Consider the following 10,603-nt stretch of genomic DNA (forward strand, 5'->3'; position numbering starts at 1 on the left):
TTATCCACAAGTAGAAATACTCTTTCTGTGTCCACTCTATTATGAGGCAAGTGTAATGAAATGAAATGCAGTGCACCCTGGAAGTCAATATAGTGTAAATGGAAATGAAATAGAGAGTATATTGATTTGAAACACAGAACATGCTGAAATTACAGCTAGGGTATAAATATTTGAGAACTGCAATGAAGTCCGATATTGGAAATGATCTAATGAATATATTGAATAGGTGTAATATTTTTTATTCCATGACAACAATCTCATTTGTGTTGGCTGTGCGAGAGAACGTCACCTTCTGTCCTCAATTACTATGTCACAATGGAATGAGGTAAGTCTGTCAATCCAACAGTACCATATTATAATTAACTTTAAGAAAAGCATCTGTCTCCACCTCCATCCCTTAAATCAAAATGTAAACAGTGCAAAAATGTTTTTAAAACTGCTGGTATTCTCTGTTAGAAAATGAGTGTCAAACCATATCCCACATTGCTCTTAATGCGAAGAGCAGGTTTTTGACAAACAACTATCTCAAAATATTCCCAACCTGTAAAGCAATTTACTAAAACTGAATTCAAGAGTCACCAAATATGGTAAGCAGTGAAGGAAGTGCTTATCGATGGATCAGTACATCATCATCTTGCTCCATTACCACAGTGCCAGGCACATTGCTTGATTGTGTAAGAATCCTATTTAGCATGAGTCAAAGATACTGCTCCATCACGGTAGATGTGTTGCGTATATATAGAGGAGGATCTCCCGTCTCAGATCATTATTGTCCACTACTACTATCACAACATTGGATCTGGGAGAGAATCAGTGAGAACATGTCAGCTCAGAGCGACCTCGTCCACATGTTCAATGGCATCCCCTTTTCTACCCGGGCATCCATAGAGCTTTTACAGTCGTTGGACTCCTTCGAAGTCAGAGCGGATGATTTATTGCTGGCGTCCTACCCCAAATCAGGTAAGGACTTTTACACCTCAAATAGTAAGAAAAACCTTCGGAGACAGAGGTGGTAACTAAGGAATCTGTTTTGGGGGAAATCATTCTTGCAAAGATGTAAGTGTTACAATCTGCAGCTGGGGACATATCACGCAGGCACTGACTTTTCCATCTCTCTGACTGTAACAGGAACCCACTGGTTAACCGAGATCCTGAAGCACTTGTACCACAGCCAACAGGCTGCAAATGGTGGAAAAAGCATGACGCTGACTACTTCCATAGAGTTTGGAGATCCTTTCAAATTTGAGGAACTAAAAAATCTTCCTTCCCTCAGACTCATCCCTACACACCTGAACTACAGGATGTTGCCAGTGCAGTTCAAGACCAAGAAATGCAAGGTACTAACACTCAGCAATTCTGGTACAAAATCTAAAACTGCTATTGTATTGGTGGAAAGCTTCAGAATGTTAACACTTGGCAAATAGATTATGTTTGGGCTACTGCTTACACTAAAAGAATGATTCTGTTTTTTTGTATGAATCACTCTCTAACACTAAATATTATTATCGGTTAGAGAAATACAGTCAGGAGGTTTCTTGCACTATGTGTTACTATTGTCTCCTTGACTAATTGATATAGTAATTGTGCATCTTTATCACCCATGTAAACTGTTCCTTTTCAATCAGAGTCGGATGGTAATTGTTAGTTGGACATAGTTCAGTAAATATTGCTTGAAGTGTTAATTTTCCACACTTGGCTCTAACCATGACGTGCCCTCTTATCCGCCAGATGATTTACATCATCAGGAACCCCAAAGACACAGCTGTTTCCTTTTATCATTACTACAGGGAGAACGCCAACCTGCCGAAGATTAAAAAATGGGCCACCTTTTTAGAGATGTTCATGAAAGGAGAAGGTAAGGTTTCCAGCTGCACTTCAGGACATGACATATCTTAGATTCCTCAGGATGAATGTTCGAATTGCTCCATGAATAATTGAGCTTAAGTCATGTGTAATCAGGGTAATTTGTGTAAATAATCCTGACGTGGGAACTCCTCAGGAATGTTTAGCGAGAGATCCATTTACATTATTGTTCCTAAATAACCAAAGCAAAAATTCTGTTTTTGTTTTAAATTACCATCGCCTGCAATCTCCATATATTTGTGTTAACAGATACGGTTTTCTTTAATCAAAGGAGGCGTGGATTTTCATAGACACTTGTGTACTGATTAATGTTCTATATGAAAAACAGGGAAAGATCATTTAGTGAATGGCCAGGGTTACACTATGAGACACTGATGAATGTGTAGAGTCGGTTGTTTTGATTTTTGATGACTTCAGGAAATGTATGTAGTTTACCCATGATCAGAATGACAGACAGCAACCCACAGCCCACATACCAAGATAAGCAATTAGATGATTCTGGAGTGGGGGACACAGCACTAAATGGAGAGCATTGGAAATATGATCCAACTTATAGGTGATTCATTACTGACCATTTTTCCTTTTACCTTTTTACAGTTGTTTGTGGCTCATGGTGGCATCATATTCTGAGCTGGGAAGAGCATATGAATGACGACAATGTTCTCATTTTGTACTATGAATCAATGAAGAAAGTAAGTTATTGTACAAGGTTGCCACTATTTCCTTAAGATTACATCATATTTATAAATTGAGGCGTTGCTTAACCGGGAGCCAATGTAGGTCAGCGAGCACAGGGGTGTTAGGTGAGCGGGACTTGGCACGAGTTAGGACACGGGCAGCCAAGCTTTGAATGATCTCAAGTTTACGTAGGAGAGAATGTGAAAGGGCAGCCAGGAGTGCATTGGAATAGTCAAGTCTAGAGGTAACAAAGGCATGGAGGTTTCAGCAGCAGATGAGCTGGGGCAAGGGCGGAGACGGGTGATGTTACGGAGGTGGTAATAAACGGTCTTAGTTATGCTGCAGATATGTGATCGAAAGCTCATTTCAGGGTCAAATATGATACCAAGGTTGCGAACAATCTGGATCAGCCTCAGACAGAAGTTGTAGAGATGGATGGAGTCGGTGGCTAGGGAATGGAGTTTGTGGTGGGGACCGAAGACAATGACTTCGGACTTACCAATATTTAGTTGGACAGGAGCATAATCAGACAAAATTTGCCACCGAGCCACAGAAGGTAATAGTAGGATAGGCACCTAAAGCTTAGCCAAAGAGGTAGGTTTTAAGGAGCATCTTAAAGGCGGAGAGAGATGTAGAGAGAGTTGGAGAGGTTTCGGGACAGAAATCCAGAGCTTAGGGCCTAGTTGGCTGAAGGCATGGCCACCAATGGAGAGACGAAGGAAGGTGAGGATGCGCAATAAGTCAGAAATACATTGATAATGAACCCATCAGTGATTGTATTAAATCTGCAACCGTATTAAGGAGTGTACTGCCAGAGGAAATTAAACCTGAGATGGTTGAATGAAGTGCAGTGCTTTAGTAGACAATTTACACAACCCAATCACTGCTGAAGTATTTACCATCTCCCCCTGAGACATGGAAATGTCTGTGTGCACATCATTCTGTTCTATCCCCTTTATAACAAACTCTGTTCTTGTCAATATTTTCATAGGATCTTCTCAAGAGCATTGAGCAGATCTGTAACTTCCTGGGTATAAGCGTCACTGACCAACAAATGAGGGAAATCTCCAGGAGATCGTCTTTTAAGGAGATGAAGGAAGAGGCGCAGAGGGAAAATCCAGCTCCGGATCACACCGTGTGTGTCCTGACCTCTAACAGGCAGTTGGTATTTCGCAAAGGTCAGTCTCTCCGCCGAATATATTGGGAGGAATTCTCACTTATACCTTCGGGCGCAATACAGGGGTGGGGAGCGGATCAGCTGCTTGTTCCCCGGTGTGGAGGCAAAAACCAGGCAGGGTGTAAGTCTGGCAGTGGTTCCATTATCTCCCGATTCCTGCCCGGACAGTAATATCGAACATTCGCCCCATTGCGTGACCACCGGTGATCGGTTCCAGTGTGGAGAAAGTTGGGAGTTTCAATCCTCTCCAGTCTCTGATTGTACTGACCGCAATCACACCATGTGGCTCTAGCTTTATTAGGACAACACTGAGACCCCTGGTCATGGCACAGACCAATGTCTGCATCAGGACTGGGAGAGTGCTGGGTGCTTTCAAAACACCATGAAGGTGCTGGGATTTGTTTCTAGAGCACCCACAGTCTAATTAAAGCTGAAGTGGGACTTGAACATATAACCTTCTGACTCAGGCGAGAGTGCCACCAGTAACAATCTAGTAAGGGAATATTTCTTTACACAAAGAGAGATATCTACCCCAGGTCCAGTAACAGCCACTACTCTGCTCTATGAATCTAGTGTTTCAGTGTTAGAGGAGCTCTCCATTCAATTCAAAGCTAGACTGATTCCTGGGATGAGAGGGTTGTCCTATGAGGAGAGATTGAGTAGAATGGGCCAATACTCTCTGGAGTTTAGAAGATTGAGAGGTGATCTCATTGAAACGTATAACATTCTTAGAGGGTTTGACAGTGCTGTGAGGCTGTTTCCCCCGGCTGGAGAGTCTAGAACTAGGGGTCATGGGTTCAGGATAAGGGATCGGCCATTTAGAACTGAGTTGAGGTGGAATTTCTTCACTCAGAGGGTAGTGAATCTTTGGAATTCACTGGGCTGTCGATGCTCAGTCATTGAGTATATTCAAGACTGAAATCAATAGATTTTGGGCACTAAGGGAATCAAGGGATATGGGGATCGGGTGGGAAAGTGGAGTTGCTGTAGAAGTTCAGCTATGATCTTAATGAAGACTCGAAGGGCCGAATGGCCTACTCCTGCTCCTAGTTCTTATGTTCTTATTGTTTATATTCTTAGGTACCGTTGGAGATTGGAAGAACTATTTCACCTCAGAACAAAATAAACACTTTGAAGAGCAGTTTAGAAGTAGAATGAATTCCAGCGAACTGGCAAAGTCTATCATATATGAGAGTTAACATACGAAGTCCAGCTGAAGGAGGAAATGTCTCACACTACTGCAACAGGGTTGGGGTCAAAAATCGCTTGGTGTATTTGCACAAAGTCAATCCAGAATTCTTCTATTCAAATTGTAACACTGACTCACCTAGGTGATGGGATCAATTATTTTCAATCAGTAATGTACAGTAGTGTGCCTGCTAATGTGTGACTGTTGTTCCATTTTATAAACGAACTAACACATGCAGGGCTTTTATTAGGAATTAGATCATGTATGTTGCTTGATAAGAAGTTCATTAGTTTATTGATCATTTACTTTGTTGAATGTTTGTATAATCACCTTTTCACAAACTGTATTGAGTAGACGTCAATTAAAAGAGAATAAGAAAAATTTTATCGACTCTTTAATATCCTTTTAATCATGGGACAGCCATCACTTACACATTCACACCAAACTGAGCTGATCACCCTTCAATGGTCATGTAGCCTGTGGTTTGGAATGAAAAATATTCTCCTTTCATTCCATCGAGATTGACAAAAATTTGTAAAAAAACAAAATCAGTAACTCATTTCTTAAAAGTTGTTAAAACAGTCGAGGAACTCAAACACAACTTCATGTCATAAGAAAATATTCAACTGTGCTTCTTACAATAGAAATCTGGAACCAGAGTGAACTTTGCCTGTTAAACCACTTACCCTGATACCAAACTGGCCATCTCACTGCCTGGGCTGTGTTATCTGTACATGGTGAAAATGGGCATTGGAAAAGACCCAGCTCTCAGTCCCGGACCCCTACCCCCGAGATCAAGGGTTCTCAAACTCTTTGATTCTGAAGCCCACCTTCTGTGTTATAAAAATTCCACGGATCCCCATAACACAACACAAGTATTTTCTTTCGGCATAAAAATTAGTTACACAATTAAACATATGTATTTATTAGTACAAAGGCAAAATACTGCGGATGCTGGAATCTGAAATAAAAACAGAAAATGCTGGAAATCTCAGCGGGTCAGGCAGTATCTGTGGAGAGAAACAGAGTTAATGTTTCAGGTCAATCGATGACCCTTTGTCAGAACTGGAGAGTGTTTGAGATGAACAGATTCTTAAGGGGCACTGAAAGGGAGAGGGAAAGAAAGGACAAAAGGGAAGGTCTGTGATAGGGTGGAAGACAGAAGGGATTTGAGAGACAAAAGTAATGATGGACCAACTTGAGATGGTCATGGTAGAAGTTAGAAAAAGATTAGTCTAGATAGGGTGTGAATGGCGGGATAATTACCAGCTGCCATTGCAGACAGAGAGAAAAAAATTACATAAGATTGGGTAGCAGGCAATTCGGGAATCAATTTTGAGATAATGCATGAGTTATATATACATGTTATTAGTTTTGATAACTTACTTAATGTGACTACAAGATTGATTGCATATTCTCCAGTGCAGTACTGAGGTAGTGCTGCATTGAGAGAGGTTGGAAACTAAAGGTAAGAAGTGGATGACAAGTTTTTGTGTTCTGCCGGAGGTCTCAAAACAACCTTCCATAATATGCACCATTGGACACACTGGTGCTTTAGAATTAAGAGATGTTCTTCTTTATAGATAATTAGGGGTCGATTTTCATCAAGGCTGGTCAGCCATGATCCTATTGAATGGTGGTGCAGGCTCGAAGGGCCGAATGGCCTACTCCTGCATGTATTTTCTATGTTTCTATGGCCTCCGCCCGCCCAAGTGCCGCCGATGGCCGCCGAGGTACCAGATGGTACTTTGGGCGGGATATTCATCGCCGAGATCCCTCGAAGGTCAGCGAGTGGCAAATGGACGACATACGCTGCGAATCTGGGCAGCAGCGGGCGGGAGCTCTCATTCTCGGTGGCAGAGGCGCTTGCCACCGAGAATGGAGTTGGGCCCACGGATGGTCGAAGACCTGAAAAAACAAAATCATCAATAAAAAATAAATAAAACTATCGGAAGTCCTTCAGGGGACCCCATGCAGATAAGTCACTGTGGAATTTAAAAAAATCTATATATTCACTCACCTTTTTTCAAGTTCTTCATACTCACTGTCGGGGACAGACCAGCCTCCTTGGTCCATCCCCGTTCTGCCGCCGATTCCCGCCGACTCCCGCCGGCAGGAATCTGGGAGCTCGGCGGGCGGGAGGTCAGTTGCACCACTTGGCCGCCCGCTGACGTCAGCGGGCGGTTCCTGGCAGCTCTCCCCTCCCGCCCGCTCCAGGCCACCTCAAAAGTATCACTGGGCAGATCTGCAAGAACAATGTCGGTGGCAACGGGCAGTGAGTTGATGAATTTCAGCTCTGAAATTTGACAGATTTCAATGTACTGCTGTTTAGGGCCTGATTAGCAGGCAATTCAGGAACCAATTTTGAGATAATGCATGAGGGTTGCGGCATTCAATGAGTTCCTTCATGAGTGTGAAGTAGTCAACACCTTGGAGGAAAACAAGAAGTCTACATATTGGGAAAGGGAAAAGGAAGAGAAATTCCAGTCACACATTTATACCACCTGAGAACTGGAAATTGGATGCAATTTTTTTTCAACTATTGTCCAGTCAGAAACAAGCTAACATAAGACATGACCTGAACCAGGCCCTAAACCCAAGCGTTACTGGCACCCACCGCAGTGAGTGGCTATAAAGAGGAAGCTCTCCTTTGTTGGTGCTGTTGTTACAGCTGGTTATTTACTCTTCACTGGCTGCTGCTCCTCACTGAATGAATTAAGGAAATCCTTTGTCCTTTTGATGTTGTTGGTGACAACCTCAATGTCTTCCCTGTTGGTCCTGCCGTGACAAAGGACAAGGGCAGTAGATGTATGGGAACACCATCACCTCCACATTCCCCTCCAAGTCACGCATCATCCTGACTTGGAAATATATCGGCCGTTCCTTCATCGTTGCTGAATCAAAATCCTGGAACTCCTTCCCTAACAGCAATGTGGGAGTACTTTCACCACAAGGATTGCAATGATTCTAGTGGGTGGTTTACCACTATCTTAAGGGCAATTAGGGATGGGCAATAAATGCTGGCCTTGTCAGCGACGCCCAAATCCCGGAACTAATTAAGGATAGTGTTAAATCCAAGGAAGAGGCATATAAATTGGCCATAAAAAGCAGCAAACTTGAGAACTGGGAACATTTTATAATACAGCAAAGGGATTAATTAGGTGGGGGAAAATAGAGTACGAGAGGAAGCTTGCTGGGAACATAAGAACTGACTTCAAAAGCTTCTATAGATATGTGAAGAGAAAAAGATTAGTGAAGACAAATGTAGGTCCCCCCCCCTTGCAGTCAGATTTAGGTGAATTTATAATGGGGAACAAAGAAAATGGCAGACCAGTTAAACAAATACTTTGGTTCTATCTTCACGAAGGAAGACACAAATAACCTTCTGGAAATACTAGGGGACCGAGGGTCCAGTGAGAAGGAGAAACTGAAGGAAATCCTTTTTAGGCGGGAAATTTTGTTCGGGAAATTGATGGGATTGAAGGCCGATAAATCCCCGGGGCCTGATAGTCTGCATCCCAGAGTACTTAAGGAAGTAGCCCTAGAAATAGTCGATGCATTGGTGATCATTTTCCAACAGCCTATCGACTCTGGATCAGTTCCTAAGGACTGGAGGGTAGCTAATGTAACACCACTTTTTAAGAAAGGAGGGAGAGAGAAAATGGGTAATTATGGGGGCATGGAGGGTGGGTGCAGGGGTGGGCCGTTCGGCCCTTCGGGCCTGCACCACCGTTCAGTGAGATCATGGCTGATCATTCACTTTTCCTGCTTTCTCTCCATACCCCTTGGTCCCTTTAGCCGTGGGGGCCATGTCTGGCTCCCTCTTTGTATCTGGTGGGCTGGCATCGGCGGCTCTCTGCGGTGGGGAATTCCATGGGTTGACAGCTCTGGGTGGGGGGTTTCTCCTCGTCTCGGTCCTGGATGGCCTGCCCCTTGTCCTTCGGCTGTGTCCACTTGTTCTGGACTTCCCCGGCGTCGGGAGCATTCTTCCTGCATCTGGCCTGTCCGGTCCCGTCAGAGTTTTGTATGTTTCTGTGGGGTCCCCTCTCGTCCTTCTGGGCTCCGGTTGGTGCGGGCCCAGTCGATCCAGTCTCTCCTCGTGTGTCGGTCCTGCCATCCCGGGAGTCGGTCTGGTGGGCCTTCGCTGCACTCCCTCAATAGCAAGTAGGCCGGTTAGCCTGACATCAGTAGTGGGGAAAATGTTGGAATCAATTATTAAAGATGAAATAGCAGCACATTTGGAAAGCAGTGACCGGATCGGTCCAAGTCAGCTGGATTTATGAAAGGGAAATCATGCTCGACAAATCTTCTAGAATTTTTTGAGGATGTAAATGGACAAGGAAGAACCAGTGAATGTGTTGTATTTGGACTTTCAAAAGGCTTTTGACAAGGTCCCACATAGGAGATTGGTGTGCAAAATTAAAGCACATGGTATTGGGGGTAATGTACTGACGTGGATAGAGAACTGGTTGGCAGACAGGAAGCAAAAAGGCGGGATAAACGGGTCCTTTTCCGAATGGCAGGCAGTGACTAGTGGGCTGCTGCAGGGCTCAATGCTGGGATCCCAGCTACTTACAAAATACATTAATGATTTGGATGAAGGAATTGAGTGTAATATCTCCAAGTTTGCAGATGACTCGAAGCTGGGTGGCGGTGTGAGCTGTGAGGAGGACACTAAGAGGCTGCAGGGTGACTTGGACAGGTTAGGTGAGTGGGCAAACACATGGCAGATGCAGTATAATGTGGATAAATGAGAGGTTATCCACTTTGGTGGCAAAAACACGAAGGCAGAATATTATCTGAATAGCGGCAGATTAGGAAAAGGGGAGGTGCAGCGAGACCTCGGTGTCATGGTACATCAGTCATTGAAAGTGGGCATGCAGGTACAGCAGGCAGTGAATAAGGCAAATGGTATGTTGGCCTTCACAGCTAGTGGATTTGAGTATAGGAGCAGGGAGGTCTTACTGTAGTTGTACAGGTGAGGCCTCACCTGGAATATTGTGTTCAGTTTTGGTCTCCTAGTCTGAGGAAGGACGTTCTTGCTATTGAGGGAGTGCAGCGAAGATTCCCGGGATGGCAGGACTGACATATGAGGAGAGACTAGATCAACTGGACCTGTATTCACTGGAGTTTAGAAGGATGAGAGGGGATCTCATAGAAACATCTAAAATTCTAACGGGACTGGACAGGTTAGATGCAGGAAGAATGTTCCCGATGTTGGGGAAGTCCAGAACCAGGGGACATAGTCGAAGGATAAGGGATAAGCCATTTAGGACTGAGATGAGGAAAAACTTCTCTGAGTTGCTAACCTGTGGAATTCCCTGCCGCAGAGAGTTGTTGATGCCAGTTCATTGGATATATTCAAGAGGGAGTTAGATATGGCCATTACAGCTAAAGGGATCAAGGGGTATGGAGAGAAAGCAGGAAAGGTGAATGATCAGCCATGATCTTATTGAATGGTGGTGCAGGCTCGAAGGGCCGAATGGCCTACTCCTGCACCTATTTTCTATGTTTCTATGTTTCTAATTTTAAAAAAAGATTATTGGTCAGGAAGGCAGAGGATGAGACAACATATGAAACGAGAGTTTCTATTGGTTATTTTTGGCGGATCCCTTGAAACCTTCTCGCCGATCCCGAGGGAACCAGCCTCCCACCCCGGGTTGAGAACGCCTGCGCTGGATAATGGAAGGAATTTT

At 43.9% G+C, this 10,603-nt stretch overlaps 1 protein-coding gene across 1 annotated transcript; it reads left to right on the forward strand.

The window, feature by feature from the left end:
* The first annotated feature begins 821 nt into the window (after positions 1-821).
* On the forward strand, positions 822-4,917 carry LOC139278029 (sulfotransferase 6B1-like). Its single transcript, XM_070896688.1, has 6 exons — positions 822-960; positions 1,129-1,337; positions 1,729-1,855; positions 2,461-2,555; positions 3,533-3,719; positions 4,799-4,917. The coding sequence occupies exons 1-6, from the start codon at positions 822-824 to the stop codon at positions 4,915-4,917; spliced, it is 876 nt and encodes a 291-aa protein (XP_070752789.1).
* The last annotated feature ends 5,686 nt before the right edge of the window (positions 4,918-10,603 follow it).

This window comes from Pristiophorus japonicus, chromosome 13 (assembly GCF_044704955.1).
Source record: "Pristiophorus japonicus isolate sPriJap1 chromosome 13, sPriJap1.hap1, whole genome shotgun sequence".
Classification (NCBI taxonomy): domain Eukaryota; kingdom Metazoa; phylum Chordata; class Chondrichthyes; family Pristiophoridae; genus Pristiophorus; species Pristiophorus japonicus.

Bases quoted from the DNA above. Each gene is read 5' to 3' on its own strand.
- LOC139278029 (XM_070896688.1), top strand. From the start codon at position 822: ATGTCAGCTCAGAGCGACCTCGTCCACATGTTCAATGGCATCCCCTTT. The intron at 961-1,128 runs GTAAGGACTTTT...TGACTGTAACAG, and splicing joins GGCGTCCTACCCCAAATCAG to GAACCCACTGGTTAACCGAG. The intron at 3,720-4,798 runs GTCAGTCTCTCC...TTATATTCTTAG, and splicing joins GCAGTTGGTATTTCGCAAAG to GTACCGTTGGAGATTGGAAG.